A 20,757-nucleotide genomic window follows, 5' to 3' on the forward strand; every position below is an offset into this window, starting at 1 on the left:
TGAGGGACCTGGAGTTAGAGAGGGGGGTTAGAAGATTTTTGATGTAGGGGGGGGAGTGTCCATTTAGGGCTTTATACGTGAATAGGAGGAGCTTGAAGTTGATTCTGTACCGTACAGGGAGCCAGTGGAGAGAGGCCAGAATCGGGGTGATGTGGTCCCTTTTACGGGTACCCGTCAGGAGTCTCGCTGCGGCGTTTTGGACCAGTTGCAGGCGGGACAGGGAAGATTGGCTGATCCCAGTGTATAGGGAGTTGCAGTAGTCTAGGCGGGAGGAAATGAAAGCGTGAATGATTTTTTCTGTGTCGTCGAATTTGAGGAAAGGTTTGATTTTAGCTATGGTTCGAAGTTGGAAGAAGCTGGCTTTTACCACAGCGTTGACTTGCTTATCAAATTTTAATGCAGAGTCAAATATCATGCCGAGGTTTTTGACATGCGGTTTGACTAGGCAGGATAGGCTTCCAAGACTGCCTGTTATCAATTTGATGGAGTCGGGGGGGCCGAATAGGATGACCTCAGACTTGCTCTCATTTAATTGGAGGAAGTTCTGTGCCATCCAACATTTTATGTCCTCAAGGCAGTGTGAGAGGCTGTTTAAATTTGACTGGTTGTTGGGTTTCAGGGGGAGGTAAAGCTGAGTGTCATCGGCATAGCAGTGGAAAGAAATGCCGTGCCTTTGAATGATTTGGCCAAGGGGGAGCATGTATAGAGAGAAGAGAATGGGGCCTAGGATGGAGCCTTGTGGAACTCCGCAGGAGAGGCTAGCTGGAGCAGAGGAATAACTGCCTATGTTGATGGCGAAACTCCTATCTTTGAGGTACGAAGCGAACCAGCTCAGGGCAGTGCCATCAATGCCAACCGCGTACCGGAGACGGTCAATAAGGATGGTGTGGTCCACTGTATCGAATGCTGCGCTGAGGTCGAGAAGGAGCAGGATTGCACAGTCGCCGGTGTCGATGGCGAGAAGCAGGTCGTTGTGTACCTTCAACAAGGCAGACTCTGTGCTGTGGTGGGCTCTGAAACCTGACTGGAAACTTTCCAGGATGGTGTATTGGTGCAGGTAGGGCACTAATTGGTTAAGGATTGCCTTTTCAAGGACTTTTGACAGGAATGGCAGTTTGGAAATGGGTCTGTAGTTGCTAGGCAAGGTGGGGTCTAGGTTAGGTTTTTTCAGTAGGGGCTGGACCACCGCGTGCTTGAAACTGGTTGGAACAGTGCCAGTGGCCAGAGAACTGTTGATAATAGAGAGGATGCTGGGACCAGCTATTGCAATGACATCCTTCAGAAGGGCAGTGGGGGCAGGATCAAGGGGGCAGGTTGCAGGTTTCATAGTGGAGACAAGCTTTGCAAGGGAGGATAGAGTGACGGGTTGGAAGCAGTCCAATTTAGATGAACAGACTAGTGAGACAGCTAGGTCACGGGTGGGAGGGGAAATGTTCATTCTAATATTCTCAACTTTGTTGGTGAAAAATTTAGCGAATTCTTCGCACTTAGCAGGGGACCCAACTAAGCTGGTACTGGGGGCGGGACATATGACAGAGGTAATTGTTCTAAATAGGACCTTGGAGTTATGAGAGTTTTTCGAAATAAGGTCGGAGAAGTATTGTGCTCTAGCAGACTTTACTGCTTCCTGGTATTTGAGAAGATTGTTTCTCAGAATTTCGAATGAAATTTGAAGCTTGTCACATTTCCATCTCCTTTCTGATTTTCTGCACTCCCTTCTTAGGGCTTTGGTGGTGTCATTGAGCCACGGCCGACCTTTGGGCTTAGGCTTTTTCATTTTAAGGGGAGCGATAGAATCCAGGATGGAAGAGCAAGTGATATTAAATAAAGAGGCGAGATCCTCAGTGCTGAGATGGGGGGGAGAGGCCTCAATAGTGCAGATGTTGGGGGCAGCTGTGAGAGCCTCGGAGAATTTACTGGCAGTCAATGAATTTATGTCGCGGGAGTAGCAAACAGGGAGATGAGATTTTGCGGGAGATAAAGGCAGAGATGCGTCAAAAATGATAGCACTGTGGTCCGATAGGCTTCAGTAGTTTCAATGTTCAATGGTACCATATCTCAAATGAAATTAAATCCCCCAAGTGCTATGGTCCCATTCAAAGGGTGAAAATGGAGTGTTTACTTATTTAGCTAATGGAGGGAAAACTTGGATTACTACTGTTAATTCCAACTATCTCAATAATGTAAGTGGTCAAATAGGTTTTTTTGAGCAATTTCTAGAACAGTTAACCCATATGAAGGTGTCAGTAATAATTTTTCAATATTCAATTTCTTCATTCATGGCATGTAAGATGCTTTTGGATTAGCAAATGGATGTGCAGGGAATGGAGGGACATGGATCAGATGCAGGCAGATAAGAGTTTGTTCAGCATTGACATTGTGGGCTGAAGGGCCTGCTCTTGTGCTTTATGTTTCTATGTGGAAACAAGGAACTTCAGATGCTGGTTTACACAAAAAGACACAAAGTGCTGAAGTAACTCAGTAGGTCAGGCCAGGAGAGATTACACCCCAGCGGTACGAATATTGACTTCTCTAACTTCAAGTAACCTTTGCCTTCCCTCTTTCCCCATCCCTCCCCCATTTCCCAGTTCTCTGACTAGAGTGACTGTCCTCATTTACATTTTATCTCTGTTTGCTTTGTTGTTAACTTCTTGCTAACAATTATCAATTCTACATTTTCCTTAATCTCCATCCCCTTTGTCTCGTTTTCACACCTTACATTTCCTTATCTTTGTATCTCCCTCCCCTGATTCAGTCTCGACTCGAAACGTCACCCATTCCTTCTGTCCAGAGATGCTGCCTGTCTCGCTGAGTTACTCCAGCATTTTGGAGTCTATCTCTGGAGAGACATGACTAGGTGACGTTTCAGATCCCGACTCGAAGCGTCACCTATCCATGTTCTCCAGAAATGCTGCCTGACCCGCAGAGTTACGCCAGCACTTTCTGTACTTTTCTATGTTCTATGTTTATCTCTTCTGCTCACCCGTCCTTGCCAAGAAAGTAATCACACCCCCTTTTCCATAAATTATAGTTGTCCTCTGATAGTTCAACTACCACACCTGGGGCAGTCAGATCACCTGTCCATATTCCTAACCCCAGCATACACCCCACTCAGGAGGAAAGCTCCAGTCACCATAAAGACTGTAAAGACATGGCCTGAAGGAGCTTCCTCGCAGCTGCAGGATTGCTTCGAAAGGACCAACTGGGATATTTTTGAGGATCAGGACTTGGAGGAGTACACATCAACTGTACTTTGCTACATCAAAAACTGCGTTGACAATGTCACCGTCGACAAACGCATCCGGTTGTACCCCAATCAAAAACCCTGGATGACAAAGGATGTCAGGTCTCTCCTCAAGGACCGTAACACCGCCTTCAGGTCTAGTGACAGAGCTCTATACAGTGCTGCTAGAACCAACCTGAAGAGAGGCATCAAGGATGCCAAAGCGTCCTACAAGAGGAAGATTGAGGACCACTTTTCCAACAATGACCCACGGCGGGTATGGCAAGGCATCCAGCACATCACCAATTACAAGACCAGCAACCGCACGACTGCCGACGGCGACGCCTCGTTGGCTGAGGAACTTAACTGTTTCTTTGCTCGTTTCGAGGTGAAAGCTACAGTGGCAGACATTACACCCTCTCCAGCACCTGAGAGCAACACCTTCACTGTGCAGGAGTATGACGTTAAGCGAGTGCTCAGAGCAGTGAATCCCAGGAAAGCTGCAGGCCCCGATGGTGTGACGGGCAGAGTGCTGAGGGAATGTGCAGACCAATTATCTGAGGTCTTCACAAAAATCTTCAACCTGTCCCTTTTAAAATCCACCATCCCTCCCTGCCTGAAGTCCGCCATAATCATCCCACTGCCGAAAAAGCCTGTCATCAGCGGTCTTAACGACTACCGTCCGGTAGCACTCACACCGGTCATCACAAAGTGCTTCGAGAGACTGGTCCTGCAGCACATCAAAGCCAGCCTCCCACCCACCTTCGACCCATACCAGTTTGCCTACAGAGCAAATAGGTCTACAGGGGATGCCATCGACACTGCTCTTCACACTGCACTGACCCACCTTGAACACCAGGGGAGCTATGTGAGGATGCTCTTTCTCGACTTCAGCTCTGCCTTTAACACGGTCATCCCGAGCAGACTGGTCACCAAACTTTCCGACCTGGGATTTTCCCTAACCATCTGCAAATGGATCAAGGACTTCCTGACCAACCGCCCCCAGACAGTCAAAATAGGCCCTCACCTCTCCTCCACCATTACACTGAGCACCGGCTCACCACAGGGCTGTGTGTTGAGCCCCATCCTTTACTCCCTCTACACTCACGACTGCGCCCCCACCCATCCCACCAACACCATCATCAAGTTCGCGGATGACACGACTGTGGTTGGACTTATCTCAGAAGGAGATGAGACAGCCTATAGGGATGAAATCCAAAGGCTGGCAGCATGGTGTTCAGTGAACAATCTGGTCCTGAACTCCTCCAAAACAAAGGAACTTATAATTGACTTTAGAAAAACCAGTGGAGATTACGACCCACTCTACATCAATGGGGTCTGCGTGGAAAGGGTACCAGCTTTCAGGTTCCTGGGTACGCACATCGCAGAGGATCTCACCTGGTCTACCAACACCATCACCACAGTAAAGAAGGCACAGCAGAGACTCCACTTCCTGAGGATCCTCAGGAAAACCAACCTGCAGGAGAAGCTCATGTTGTCCTTCTATCGCTGCTCCATCGAGAGTGTGCTGGCATACTGTATAACCACATGGTATGCCAGCTGCTCAGAAAAGGACAGGAAGGCCCTTCAGAGGGTCATCACGACGGCCCAGAAAATCATCGGCTGCTCACTGCCCTCCCTGGAGCACCTGTTCAGCCTGCGCTGCCTCAGTAGAGCAGGCAAAATAATAAAAGATCCATCCCACCCCGGCCACCGTCTGTTTGTTCATCTGCCCTCTGGTCGACGTTTCAGGTCAATCAAATCCCGAACAAACAGACTTAAGAACAGTTTTTACCCCAGGGCCATACGAGAACTGAACACTACCTGTGCACTAGGCAACACCGTTAAAAAATCTTGTACTTAATTTAATTGTATTGATGTATTTATTTGTTTTTGCATTTATTGCATATATGTTTGTACGCACCGTCAGGATTGGCTGTTTTTTAATTTCGTTGTACTCGTTGCAATGACAATAAATGAATATTATTATTATTATTATTATTAACTTGTCAAATATTTTGCCAAATGATATGGCAGTTATAAATGAATGTAAACAGGTTCCCACTGAGAAACACAGAAGTTCAGCCAAAACTCTTGCCACATAAACTGGCCCTTGCACATATGAGTTGAGCTCATCAGGAATCGTGGTTTCAGTTGAAAAAGCTGACCTATTTTTCTATATTTCTTAATATGTTTAGCTACATTTGACTTATTTATTTTTTCCTTAGGACTTGACTTTTCTATTTTTTTTCTCACCTCGCTTCCTCTTCATTCTTGTAAGTGTACAAATCTCCATCATGTATGCAGAACAGAATGCCTGGAAATGCATGCAATGCATGGAAAGCAGAAGCTTTTCGCTGTACCTCGGCACACGTGACAATAAACTAAACCAAACTAAAAGTCCATGGGCACGTCAAAAATGGCAGCATTATTTAGATAAATTCACGGAGGCTCACAAATGCGGTCACGGTGGCGCAGCGGTAGAGTTGCTGCCTTACAGCGAATGCAGCGTCGGAGATCCGGGTTCCATCCCGACTACGGGTGCTGTCTGTACGGAGTTTGTACGTTCTCCCTGTGATCTGCGTGGGTTTTCTTCGAGATCTTCGGTTTCCTCGCACATTCCAAAAGACGTACAGGTTTGTGGGTTAATTGGCTTGGTGAATGTAAAACTTGTGGGTGTAGGGTAGCGTTAATGTGCAGGGATCACTGGTCGGCGTGGACACGTTGGGTCGAAGGACCTGTTTCTGCTCTGTATCTCTAAACTAATCTAAACTAAGCTAAACTAAATGCATATACATCTGACACATATTGTCTGGGCTCGTCCTTATCCTGAAATGTCTCCTCATAAATCCTGCCACTCTCTAACGTTACTAGGCAAGCCATTTTGTACCTTGCTTCACAGTGACTAACATTTTGCAGTGTTCGACAGAAAATATTTAAACCTGCACGATTCTTCCCGCAGGAGTGATGAAGCTTTATAAGATGAATTTTTCATGCTAACGAGTTCCTCAAAATCAATTCAAGATTAGCTATTGGACCAAACAATTAACAAGAAGATAACACCTTAATTGCTTTCACAATGGATCATTGAAACAGTAGCAGGGGGGCAAGAGTAGGTCACATAGCCTGATGTGCCTGTCCTGTGACCATTGGACCACAAGTGGCTCCAACTCCACAGGACAGGACAGGACAGGAAGTTATTCCCTTAGGTCAGGATTTCTGTGGTCCAAAAATCAGTCTCGCTGGATAGAAAATTCTTGACCACTGGATAGAGAACTCCAAAGATTCATAACCTCAGAGAAAAAGAATTTCTCCTCGTCGCTTCCATTCGGCGCCCCTTGTTCCCGAATCTATGGCTCCTGGTTCTGGACACCCTGCCCCATCAGGAACAATATCCACACAGCATCGATCTTCATTAAACCCTCAAGTGACAAGGAAGCAGCATTGAACCATTGAATTGAAGCATTGCGACCTTGTGCTTGTCAATAGGATTACTACCTTTTGTGCCACAAGTGCTCCTGAGCTTCTGGGTGTGGGCTGATCAAAGTACCGGTGATCCTTACATAGAGACACACAATAGATTTGCAAACAATAATGGCTGTAAGGAGCAGACAAAGCTTCCGTGATGTAGTTAATCTGTTGCTGCCCATTAAAAATTGAGTGTCGTTTGGGGTCGAGACCCTTCTTAAGATACTGAGTTTGAAGAAGGGTCTCGACCCGAAATGTCACGTATTACTTTTCTACAGACATGGTGCCTGTCCCGCTGAGTTACCCCAGCATTTTGTGTCTATCTTCGGTGTCAATCAGCATCTGCAGTACCTTCCTGCACATTACAAATTGAGGCTGGAAGATGCGGTCTACGAGATCTATAGATCCTTTCATTCTCATCTCATTCCTAAGCTGCATAATGTGCTTTTAGCTTCTTTGTGAATTAACAACAAAGGCTGCCTTAAGACATTCACATTTTCTGGCCATTGTAGGCAAAATGTGTGCTGTGCCATCTATGATTTGGTCAGCTGAGAATCACACACAGAAGTGTCTTGGCCAATTTCCCGAACGATTGCTAATTGTCTCTACTTTCATGGTCGAATAGATGCAAGATGGCTTTTGTGCGCTATTTGCACACAGAATGAACAGCACAAACGGGTCCAGTTCTGAATCATTAGAGACTTGGTCCTAACTTAGAATAATCTGTCAGGATGATTCATTGTCCCACACGGATCCTTTCCAGAAGTGTCACAATTCTTGTGGAATTGGAGAAGCACCCCTGTTCAGGATCTCTTTAAAAAAAACAAGCCCTGCAGTTTGTACAATGGGATCAGTCTATGCTGATTGAGTACTTGCAGTCTCACTGTGAAATAGGTATGTTATTTGACAAGAAAAGCAGGCAAAATCGAACTAAAGAAGGGTCCAAAACGTCACCTGTCCATTCCCTCCATGGATGCTGCCTGACCCGCTGAGTTTAGTTTAGAGATACAGCGCGGAAACAGGCCCTTCGGCCCACCGGGTCCACGCCGACCAGCGATCCCCGCACATTAACACTATCCTACACCCACTAGATTCAATTTTTACATTTACCAAGCCAATTAATAGACAATAGACAATAGGTGCAGGAGTAGGCCATTCGGCCCTTCGAGCCAGCCCTTCAGCCCTTCGAGCCAGCTATTAACCTACATACCTGTACGTCTTTGGGGTGTGGGAGGAAACCCACTCCAGCATTTTGTGTTACTCCAGTTTTTTGGGTCCTTTAGTTAAGGTACATCTGATTATTTCCAATGAACCATTTTAGCATTTTAAAACTGAGATCTCTTAAAATTATGTTAACTTTTCTGGAGAATCATATTTCTCATACAGATCCTCCAAGATCTCAAAAGGTCTGTTTGAAACCAAAAGAACCACAACCAACCATGTCCCAACCTCCTTCTGTCACATAGAATTTGCCGCACAAGAATAGACCATTGGCCCATGCGGTCAGAATGAGCTCATCCTTATCTACAGGGATAGTCATTTGCCAATATTACACCATCTTTTCCATCAATTGAGTAACATTTTCCACAGATTTCCTATTAACTTGGGTTCAGTCTATTTCTATTTGGTTGTTCAGCAGAATGATTTGGTTAAACAGATAATTGTAGGGTTATTTATTTTGTGAAACGATGTATTGAATACGATGTTAACAGCAAGTTAGTTTTTGTTAAGGGTTTTACCAGTATACGGATTGATCTCTTACAGGGAACAGACGATAATTTCACATCAAAACAGGATTGAGCAGTTACAAGAAAGCTTTCGACAGAAGCTAAGCAATGAAGAAAGCTGGAGAGCAAAAGTAAGGAACCTGCTAAATCTTTTCACATTTTTATTGTCGCAATATAAATCTTTACGGCTTTTTTTGTTTTTTCAAATGAGTCACTCCTACGCAGCGTAAAATATCTATAACTATAGGGTATAATTTATATGGTGTCGGGGGTTATGGGGAGAAGGCAGGAGAATGGGGTTGAGAGGGAATGAAAGTCTACTCTGCCATGATTTCATAGCGGAGTGGACTTGATGGGCCAAATGGCCTTATTCTGCTCCAATGACTTATGAACTCAACTGATGCTGAATTCTGTTTTTGTTTTGAAGAGAAATATCTGCGATTTTTCTCTCCATTGTCTTATTTTGAAAGTAACTTTTACAAAAGTGTGGTTAATTGGTGAGATTCTCATTCTGGATGCCCTATTTCAGTATCACTGGTGGACATGGTCATGAGAGGCACCTGGACCAAATGTCACGGTTGCTCCAGAACGACTGTTTGAGATCTTAGGAATGTCCTTTTTTTTAAAGACTCAATGCAAAGAAGCAGAAATTTCTTCTGAAAAACCTTCAGTGAATGGTTCCTCCATGACACTATCTGAAAACGTATTTTTCCTTTGGTGGGGCAGCATAAATCTAGAAGGTTCATAGGAGCGGAATTAGGCCATTCGGCCCATTGTGTCCACTCTGCCAGTCAATCATGGCTGATCTATCTTTCCTCTCAACCCCATTCTCCTGCCTTCTCCCCATCGGCCCTGACTAATCAAGAATCTGTCAATCTCTGCCTTAAAAATGCCCAATGACTTGGCCTCCATAGCCATCTGTGGCAATGAATTCCACAGATTGAAAGGAAAATGCTATGAGGTTGCAGGGTGACTTGGACAGGTTGTGTGAGTGGGCGGATGCATGGCAGATTCAGTTTAATGTGGATAAGTGTGAGGTTATCCACTTTGGTGGTAAGAATAAGAAGGCAGATTATTATCTGAATGGTGTCAAGTTAGGAAAAGGGGAAGTACAACGAGATCTGGGTGTCTTAGTGCATCAGTCACTGAAAGGAAGCATGCAGGTACAGCAGGCAGTGAAGAAAGCCAATGGAATGTTGGCCTTCATAGCAAGAGGAGTTGAGTATAGGAGCAAAGAGGTCCTTCTGCAGTTGTACAGAGCCCTAGTGAAACCGCACCTGGAGTACTGTGTGCAGTTTTGGTCTCCAAATTTGAGGAATGATATTCTTGCTGTTGAGGGGGTGCAGCGTAGGTTTACTAGGTTAATTCCCAGAATGGCGGGACTGTCGTATGTTGAAAGACTGGAGTGGCTAGGCTTGTATACACTGGAATTTAGAAGAATGAGAGGGGATCTTATCGAAACATATAAGATTATTAAAGGGTTGGATACGTTAGAGGCAGGAAACATGTTCCCAATGTTGGGGGAGTCCAGAACCAGGAGCCACAGTTTAAGAATAAGGGGTAGGCCATTTAGAACGGAGATGAGGAAAAACTTTTTCAGTCAGAGAGTTGTGAATCTGTGGAATTCTCTGCCTCAGAAGGCAGTGGAGGCCAATTCTCTGAATGCATTCAAGAGAGAGCTAGATAGAGCTCTTAAGGATAGCGGAGTCAGGGGGTATGGGGAGAAGGCAGGAACGGGGTACTGATTGAGAATAATCAGCCATGATCACATTGAATGGCGGTGCTGGCTCGAAGGACCGAATGGCCTCCTCCTGCACCTATTGTCTATTGTCTATTGTCTAAAGGTCCAAGGTGAGAAGAGAGAAATTTAAAGGAGGCCCGAGAGACAGTGGCGGGTACATGAAAGAGCTGCCAGAGGGAGTTGTGGAGTCACATGCAATGACAATGTTTAAAAAACATTTGGACAGGTACATGGAAAGGAAAGGAAAGAAGAGGGATATGGGTCTAAGGCAGGCAAATGGAATGAGCATGGATAGACCACGGTTGGTATGGACGAGGTGGGCCGAGAGGCCTGTTTCTGGTTTAGGCAACTGTGTGACTCTCTCTGCCCAGACCATCACGGCAATTCCTCATTGCAGTGCTGAGGAATTCAGCTAGGCTGGTCCCTGCTCCTTCAGGCTATGGGGAGCCTAGGGACAGTGTGCAGCCACAGATTCAAACCCAAACTTACTCGGGGTCAATTCTGAAATTACTTTAAATGCTGATTCTCTGGCTTTCCCATTTAGAACTGCTGCTGGGACCAGTCACTCCTTCTAGCTCATTCACATATACAACTACATCTGCATTGAATTAAACATGTTCACAGCTGCAGTGCAAATCTGTTGAATGGAAAGTAGGTTCACCTGATGATGATATCCACAGCACTCTAATCTGCTCATGCAGAAGTCCATTAAGTTCCTCCCTTTGACCCAACTACATTGAAATAAACTCCTGGGTACTCCAACCATGATGCCTGCTTATCCTAATTCCATTTAAAATTAGAGGCAGCATAGAACGGCTAAGCGGTAAAGTTGCTGCCTTAAGCGCCAGTGACCCAGGTTCGATCCCCACTACGGGTGGTGTCTGCATAGAGTTTGTACGTTCTCCCTGTGACCATGTGGGTTTTCTCCAGGTGCTCCAGTTTCCTCCCACACTCCAAAGACGTACAGGATTGTAGGGTAATTGGCTTCTGTAAAATTGTAAATTGTCCGTAGTGTGTAGTATAGTGCTAGTGTACGGGGTGATCGCTGGTCAACACGGACTTGGTGGGCCGAAGGGCCTATTTCCATACTGTATCTCTAAAGTTTAAAAGTCGAAATTAGAGGCATAAATCCCTCTGACTCTAAATGTTATAATTGAGCCATTACTTTTAACCTTCACTGCAGACTCACTTTATTACTCTTACCTATACCCTCACTCATTACTGAACCAGATCATGTAGATCTTTAGCAACCTGCTGTGGTTCAACCAACAGAACCAGTGTCAGGACAATTAGTTCCACTGCCACAACATCATTGACTTCCATATCTAACATCATTTACTCCTCTTGTACCCATGCAGAACTCACTGACTTCATACATTTCACCACGAATTTCCATCCTGCTCTTAAATATACTTGGACCATCTCCGACATCTCCCTACCGTTTTTGGATCGCACAATCTCCATCACAGGAGACAGACTAGTGACTGACATCTACTACAAACCCACTAACTACCACAGCTATCTTGATTACACTTCTTCCCACCCTGTCTCCTGTAAAAACTCTATCCCCATCTCCCAATTCCTCTGTCTACGCCGCATCTGTGCCCAGGATGAGGTGTTTCACACTAGGGCGTCAGAGATGTCCTCATTCTTCAGGAAACGGGGCTTCCCCTCTTCCATTATAGATGAGGCTCTCACTAGGGTCTCTTCTACATCCCGCAGCTCCGCTCTTGCTCCCCCTCCCCCCACTCGCAACAAGGACAGAATCCTCCTCGTTCTCACCTTCCACCCCACCAGCCAGCGGATCCAACAAATCATCCGCCAACATTTCCGTCACCTACAATGGGACCCCACCACTGGCCACATCTTCCCATCCCCTCCCCATTCTGCTTTCCGCAGAGACCATTCCCTCCGTAACTCCCTGGTCCACTCGTCCATTCCCACCCAAACCACCCCAACCCCGGGCACTTTCCCCTGCAACTGCAGGAGATGCAATACCTGTCCCTTTACCTCCCCCCTCAACTCCATCCAAGGACCCAAACAGTCTTTCCAGGTGAGACAAAGGTTCACCTGCACCTCCTCCAACCTCATCTATTGCATCCGCTGTTCCAGATGTCAACTTATCTACGTCTGCGAGACCAAACGCAGGCTCGGCGATCATTTCGCTCTACACCTTCGCTCAGTCCGCCTTAACCAACCTGATCTCCCGGTGGCTCAGCACTTCAACTCCCCCTCCCACTCCCAGTCTGACCTTTCTGTCCTGGGCCTCCTCCATTGTCATAGTGAGGCCCACCGCAAATTGGATGAACAGCATCTCATATTTCTCTTGGGAAGCCTACACCCCAGCGGTATGAACATTGACTTCTCTAACTTCAGATAGGTCCTCTGTCCCTCTCTTTCCCCTCCCCCTTCCCAGTTCTCCCACCAGTCTTCTTGTCTCCAACTACATCCTTTCTTTGTCCCGCCCCCTCCCCTGACATCAGTCTGAAAAAGGGTCTCGACCCGAAACGTAACCCATTCCTTCTCTCCTGAGATGCTGCCTGACCCTCTGAGTTACTCCAGCATTTTGTGATACCTTTATTTTCTCCCAATGTTATTGAAAATTGAACTCAAATGATACAATAAATGAAAATAAATGATCAATCTTTAATTAATGTGTGAAACAATCAACTACGTAGCTTTAGTCTAGTAAAGAGGCACAGTGCGGAAACAGGCCTTTCGGCCGATCGGGTCCGCACCAACCAGTTACCCCCACATGTGAACATAATCCTGCACACATTAGGGACGATTTACACTTATACCAAGCCAGTTAACCTACAAACCTGTACATTTTTTGAGTGTGGGAGGAAACCGAAGATCTCGGAGAAAACCCAAGCAGTCACAGGGAGAACGTACAAACTCCGTACAGACAGCGCCCATAGTCGGGATTGAACCCGGGTCTCTGGCGCTGCAAGGCAGCAACTTTACTGCTGCGCCACCGCGCCATAGATTATATTTCTAATATTGAATGGCGATGTGATCCTGGATATTGATGGCATTCATAGGTTGTATTAAAGAAAGTAAAGAAGTCAAATACAAAATATAAAACTACACTTCTCTTTTGCCTCACTAGACAAATGGTTTAACTGGATTTTTATACTGAATATTCATAAGATATAGGATTTTAACGTATCTCAAAGATTATGTTTAATTGGGTGGATTTTATTGTTGTGCAAGTGTATTATTAATGTTTTTAATTTCACTTATGAAAGTGTACAGCCTGCCAACACAGAGATTATCTTTCATTCCATCTAATGAATGTCATTTTGCCCTGGACTTTGTTTTATTTAATAGTTCACTTCGTTTTTAACGTGATTCAGCGGATTATGAATAGAATTTTTGTTTATGAATAGGGTGTGTAAATAGATTAGTCCTCACCAAAGATTAAAGAATTCATCTAAGCAAATAACAACTGGGACAGATTTATTGTTCCTGAATAAATTCAAACATTCTTGCTTCTGAACGTTTCCTCCCGCACTCCAAAGACGTGCAGGTTTGTAGCTTAATTAGCTTGGTATAAAATGTAAATTGTCCCTAATTTTATAGCCATGATCGCATTGAATGGCGGTGCTGGCTCGAAGGGCTGAATGGCCTACTCCTGCACCTATTGTCTATTGTCTATAGGATAGTGTTAAAGTGCGGGGATCTCAGGTCAGTGTGGACTTGGTGGGCCGAAGGGCCTGTTTCAGCGCTGTACCTTTAAACTAAACTAAAGAATACAATAGGAATAGGATGTCTTTTTTGTTCATTTATTCACTTTTCTGAGAGCTTGACATCACTAATAAAGCCAGCCTTTATTGTTCATCCCTAGTTTCTCTTGGGAAAGCTGTACCCTGAACACAGGCCCAATTGTGACATGGAAACTGAAATGTATTCTTATGGAGTGCGTTTTAGTGACGGCACATGAGATTGGTGTTGAGAGATACAGCGCAGAAACAGGCCCTTTAGCCACCGAGTCCGTGCCGACCAGCGATCTCCTGTACACTAGCGCTAGCCTAAACACTAGACACAATTGACAAATTTTTAACTGAAGCCAACTAACCTACAAACCTGTACATCTTTGTAGTGTGGGAGGAAACCAGCGTACCCAGAGAAAACCCACATGGTCACATGGAGAACGTACAAACTCTGTACAGGCAACACCCGTAGTCGGGGTCAAACCCGGGTCTCTGGCAATAACTCTACCGCTGTGCCACTGTGCCGCCCTGATGTATAGCAGCCAGCACTGTCACGAGGGTGGTTCCGAACGTACCGCCACCATTTTGTCTCCAAACAAAAAGCACTATCGGTGCTTTTGGCTCCATTGGTGATAATGTTCCCAAGCGCCTGAAGCCCTTGTCCTTCATGGTGTAGAGGTGACAGGTTAGCAGGTGTTGATAGAGGAGCCTCAGCGAGGAACGACAGTGCATTTCATAGATGGGACCCAGTGGAGGGAGTGAATATTTAGTCTGAGTTTAGTTCATTGTCACGTGTATTGTCACAGTGAAAAGCTTTTGTTGCGTGCTAACCAGTCAGCGGAAAGACAGTATGTGATTACAATCGAGCCATCCACCGTATACAGATACACGATGAAGGGAATAACGCGAATAACATTTAGCGTAAGATAAAGCCAGTGAAGTCTGTTCAAAGATAGTCCCAGGGGCTCCAATGAGGTAGATAGTAGTTCAGGACAGCTCTCCAGTTGTTGGTAGGATGGTTCAGTTGCCTGATAACAGCTGGGAAGAAACTGTCCTTGAATTTGGAGGTGTGCGCTTTTACACTTCGAGAACCTGGTGGAATCCTAAACACTTCTGTACCCACCCCTTAGTTCATTAGTGACAGGAGCAGAAATAGGCCATTCGGCCCATCAAGTCTACTGCGCCATTCAATCATGGCTGACCTATCTCTCCCTCCTAACCCCATTCTCCTGCCTTCACCCCCTAACCCATGACACCCGTACTAATTTAGAATGTATCTATCTCTGCCTTAAGAATATCCATTGGCCTTCACTGCCTTCTGCGGCAATGATTCACCACCCTCTAAACTAAAGAAATTCCTCCACATCTCCCTCCTAAAGGAACGGGCGGCACGGTGGTGCAGCGGTAGAGTTGCTGCCTTACAGCGAATGCAGCGCCGGAGACTCAGGTTCGATCCTGACTACGGGTGCTGTACTGTACGGAGTTTGTACGTTCTCCCCGTGACCTGCGTGGGTTTTCTCCGAGATCTTCGGTTTCCTCCCACACTCCAAAGACGTACAGGTATGTAGGTTAATTGGCTGGGCAAATGTAAAAATTATCCCTAGTGGGTGTAGGATAGTGTTAATGTGTGGGGATCGGTGGGCAGCGCGGACCCGGTGGCCCAAAGGGCCTGTTTCTGCGCTGTATGAGGCTATGACGGGGTACCAATACAATGGGCTGCTCTGTTCCGGATGGAGTCCAGCTTCTTGACAGGCATTAGAGCTGCACTCACTCAAGCAAGTGCAGAATATTCCATCACAGTCCTGGTCCTGCCTTGTGGGTTCCTGATTGACAGGGAGTGAGTCAAATGTCACTGGTTGACCTACTCTTTCAGACTCAGCAACCTCACGGGTAGATTTAGAAGGCTGTGTTTGCATAAATATATTTTGCATTTACAGATAATAAACCCGTGTGTTTTGTCAATGTACAATAATTGGAAATAGAGTAGTTGAAGATGATAACAAGTACAGTATGTCACTATAAACACCATAACTAACCATAACTAACCAGTATGTCACTATAAACACCATAACTAACCATAACTAACCAGTATGTCACTATAAACACCATAACTAACCATAACTAACCAGTATGTCACTATAAACACCATAACTAACCAGACTGGAAATTTAGACACAGGGAACTGCAGATGCTGGTTTACCAAAAGAAAAGACAAAGTGCTGGAATAACTCGGCGGGTCAGGCAGTATCTTTGAGTGGGCCCCTTCTTCAAACTGAAGGTGGGGTGGTGGGGTGTGGGGGGAAGCTGGAAGAGAGCTGGGGCAGGACAAAGCCCGACAAGTGATAGGTGGATACAGGAGAGGGGAGGGGGATTGATGGCCAGATGGTTGGACAAAGGCCAGAGATGAAAAGACAAAAGAGGTGAGATAAGGATAGAAGAGGTGAAAATTGTGAACCCAGAGGAAGGGATGTAGGTGGAAGGAGAGTGGGAAGGGGAGAAATAGGTGCGTCTAGATGGGAAGAGGGAGGGAGGGAAGAGGGCTTGGGTAGTTGTAGGTTCAAAGTAGAGAATTCAACATTCATACCGTTAGGTTGTCAGCTATCAAAGTGGAATATGAGATCTTATAAATCTGTTTCCACACCTCTGTAGAATTATTGCTTTCCCCTTTTACACCATTTTACTTTCTTTCATAACCACTTAAAAATTTCATTTGTCATGAAATTGTACATTTCTTTCCCCTTACAATATATTGACCCGAGTAACAATTGAGCGATTACTTTAATTAAATTTGAGAAATGTCCAAATATATCTCTCCCGCAGTGATATGGTTCTCCCCGTGACCCGCGTGGGTTTTCTCCGGGATCTCCGGTTTCCTCCCACACTCCAAATACGTACACGTTTATAGGTTAATTGGCTTTGGTTAAATTATAAATTGCCTGGGGAGTGCTGGTCATCGTAGATTCGGTGGGCTGAAGGGCCTGTTTCTGCCTTTTATCTCTAAAGTAAACCAAACCAAGCTAAACTAAATATCCCTCCTTAATTTTCCCCTCCAGCTTCTATGGAGGGTAAATATACAGTAACATCTGCAGTGTGTGTTTTCACTGAGCTTGCTGTACGCCCTATAATGTCCTGTGTTCAGACTCCAGGTCCAACGGCAGCGGCTGACTAGCAGTCTGTCCGTCTTTTTTTTGTTGAGTGTCGGTGTTGGGATGATTTTTATATATATTTTTTTGGTTGTGTATGTGTGGGAGGGGGTGGTGGTGTGTGGGGGGTGGGTGTGGGTGGGGAACTTTTCTCTTCCTCACGGCGCGGGGTGCGGCTCGGCTGCGGGGCCTAACATCCCCCGGTGCGGCTCGGCCGCTGGACTTTACATCCCGGTGCGGCTCGGCCGCTGGACTTTACATCCCGATGCGGCTTGGCCGCTGGACTTACATCGCCCGGTGCAGCTCGGCTGCGGGGCTTAACAGTGCCCGGTGCAACTCGGCTGCGGGACTTTACATCGCCCGGTGCTACTCGGCTGCGGGGCTTAACACCGCCCGGTGCAGCTCGGCTGCGGGACTTAACACCGCCCGGTGCGGCTTGGCTGCGGGGCTTAACACCGCCCGGTGCAGCTCGGCTGCGGGACTTAACACCGCCCGGTGCGGCTCGGCTGCGGGACTTAACACCGCCCGGTGCGGCTCGGCTGCGGGACTTAACACCGCCCGGTGCAGCTCGGCTGCGGGACTTAACACCGCCCGGTGCAGCTCGGCTGCGGGACTTAACACCGCCCGGTGCAGCTCGGCTGCGGGGCTTAACACCGCCCGGTGCAACTCGGCTGCGGGACTTAACACCGCCCGGTGCGGTTCGGCTGCGGGACTTTTCACCGCTGGTGCGGCTCGGCTGCGGGACTTAGCTGCGCAAGGCTTGGTCGCGGGCCTTTCATCGCCCGGTTCGGCCGCGAGACGTTTCAGCGCCCGGTGCGGGGACTGTGCGGGTCGGTCGGGGACGAGCTGTCTGTCCGTGGGCGTGGGGAAGAGAGGGGAAGTTTTGTTGCCTCCATCACAGTGAGGGGGTGTTTGGAGTCACTGTGATGGACGTTTGTGTTGGGGTCATGTGTCTTGTGTTCTTTTTTTTTTTTTTTTCTATGACTGCTATGTAGTTTCGTTCGGTACTTCGGTACCGAACGACAAATAAAGCTCTGTTATACCTGTTATACCTGTTATAACTGGATCTCAGGATGCTACAATTTCATAAAATGCTACTGCACTGAAATGAGCGATTTGGCCCAGGGGGTTTTCTGCCAGTGTTTTTGATACATACCATTTGTTGACATTCCGATATCTGTCTTGCTCCAGGGAGATGCTAGCATTTCTGCTCTGAAGTTCCTTCCCACGTAATGCTTTGATAAAAGCTTCAGCCTTGTGATCACTCTCTGCCTATTTCAAATGCCTTTCTGGAGAACAGCTACTATGACTAGTCAAAATTGCAGCCCGGGCCAGCCAAAGAAAATAGTGGGTTTTTAATATACACAAATCATAGAGTGCTGGGGTAACTCAGCAAGTCAGGCAGCATCTGTGTTGAGAACGGACAGACAACGTTTCGGGTTGGGGATTTTTATGAATACTACATGTAATAAGAAAATGCACATTCCTCATGCAGCTTTGTTTAGCTGTGTGTTAATCTTGTTGTGTTGTTACAAAGTAGATTAAATGCTTTCGACATACATATTGAAAGGATTTTCAAGGGATAATTTTCTGGCGTTATCCTCTCTCTAATAATTCTTTCCATCAAAAATTCATATTATAAATAAAGGTGGTCACGGTGGTGCAGCGGTAGAGTTGCTGTCTTACAGTGAATGCAGCGCTGGAGACCCGGGTTCCATCCGGACTACGGGCGCTGTCTGTACGGAGTTTGTACGTTCTCCCCGTGACCTGCGTGGGTTTTCTCCGAGATCTTCGGTTTCCTCCCACACTCCAAAGATGTGCAGGTTTGTAGGTTAATTGGCTGGGTAAATGTAAAAATTGTCCCCAGTGGGTGTCGGATAGTGTTAATGTGCGGGGATCGCTGGTCAGTGCGGACTCGGTGGGCCGAAGGGCCTGTTTCCGCACTGTATCTCTAAACTAAATTTGGGATCGCACCATTTTGTCCATCCAGTTCTATCCATCTGGTTTTGAGGGAGGGATGCAAGTATCCTTTGACCTTGGAGTTTCACGAGTTTGCTGAGGAACTAGTTCCAGGATAATTCACCTTCCTGCGCTACACTGCTGCCTGTAAATCTTCAGCCACTTGATTTTCAGTGAAAACAGCAAATTGAAAGCTACCCTGAAGAATGCAGCCATTCCTGTGGCTGAACTTCCTCCTATTTTGGAAGCATTACTGGCAGTGGTTGAGCATTCCAGCTGTATCTTTGGGAAGAGATGAGGAAGCAGATGCATTGGCTCACTTTATAGCTCAGAATGGCAAACTCGTTGATTGAAGTCGAGTGATAGGCTGCAGAGTTATTGACACTCGAATCAAGAATGTAAGAATAGTTCAAGTGTGACCCATTTTGCAATGGTTATGGAAACCAAAACATTGTTCAAGTTTCAGCTTGGTCGAGCATAGAACAGGCCTGGTACTAGTTCTATTTTACATTTTAATTCAGAAATATATAATAAGTTAGGTGGTTTAAACAGCACCATAATATTTTCCAGCTGCAACAGTTGAGCTGAGTTACTCCAGCGTTTTGTGTCTATCTAGGTTAGTTTAGTTCAGTGTAGTTTATTGTCACATGTACCGAGGTACAGTGAAAAGCTTCTGTTGCGTGCTAAACAGTCAGCAGAAAGACAATACATGATTACAATCGAGCCATTTACAGTGTATGGATACTTGATAAGGGAATAACATTTAGTGCAAAGCAAAGCCAGCAAAGTCTGATCAAGGATAGTCTGAGGATCACCAATGAGGGAGCTTTCTCCCCCTTACTACTATCAGTGTGAACACTTTGCTGAGTCACTGGAGAAGGTGGCACGGCATAGCACGGTGCCCTGTAAATAATAGGATATGCAGAGATAGACTCTGGATACAAAGCCTCAAAACTAGGGGTAAATCAATCAACACTATATGTAGATCAGTCTGAAGAAAGGACCCATGCAAAATGTCACCTATCCATGTTCTCCACAGATGCTGCCTGACCCGCTGAGTTACTCCAGCACTCTGTGAAACGTCACCTATCCATGTTCTCCACAGATGCTGCCTGACCCGCTGAGTTACTCCAGCACTGTGTTTGCTCAAGATTCTAACATCCGTAGTTCCTTGAGTCAACCATTAATATTTTGGTGATTTTTCTGTCATAATTGTTATATCGTGACTTCTGCTGGTTCTTCCATTTGGCTATCTAGTAAGGCTCAAAACTTCCAACTATGTATGTATGTTTGAAGGCGAACAGCTCTCAGCTATCTGCAGTGTTCAACATACCAACATAACATTGATAGTATTAATCAGGAACAGGCCCTTTGGCCCATAACATCAATGCCGACCATGATGCTGATCTATCTTAATCCCATCAGTCTGCACAAAGTCCATATCCTTCTGCATAGAAAGGAACGGCAGATGCTGGTTTATACCAAAGATAGACACTAAGTGCTGGAGTAACTCAGCAGGTTGGGCAGAATCTCTGGAGAAAAAGGATGGGTGACGTTTTGGGTCGGGACCCTTCTTCAGAATGAAAGATGTAGTCTATAAGAAGGGTCCCAACCCGAAACGTCACCCATCTCTTCTCTCCCGAGATGCTGCCCGACCCGCTGAGTTACTCCAGCACTTTGTGTCTATCTTCGTCCATATCCCTCTATTCCCTGTCTGTTCACATACAGAACTCTCCAAAATGCTTCTAAAATGTTGCTATCGTGTTTGCTTCTACCACTT

General features: G+C 46.1%; 1 protein-coding gene across 1 annotated transcript in view; it reads left to right on the forward strand.

Annotated features, from left to right (window-relative positions):
- The window catches only part of lekr1 (Leucine-, glutamate- and lysine-rich protein 1), a 118,023-nt gene that overhangs the window by 82,979 nt on the left and 14,287 nt on the right, over nucleotides 1-20,757 (forward strand). The window contains exon 10 of the mRNA XM_078410106.1: nucleotides 8,456-8,549. Within this exon, the coding sequence (XP_078266232.1) occupies nucleotides 8,456-8,549 (94 nt within the window). The remainder of the gene's footprint in view (nucleotides 1-8,455; nucleotides 8,550-20,757) is intronic.

This window comes from Rhinoraja longicauda, chromosome 13 (genome assembly GCF_053455715.1).
Source record: "Rhinoraja longicauda isolate Sanriku21f chromosome 13, sRhiLon1.1, whole genome shotgun sequence".
Classification (NCBI taxonomy): Eukaryota; Metazoa; Chordata; class Chondrichthyes; order Rajiformes; family Arhynchobatidae; genus Rhinoraja; species Rhinoraja longicauda.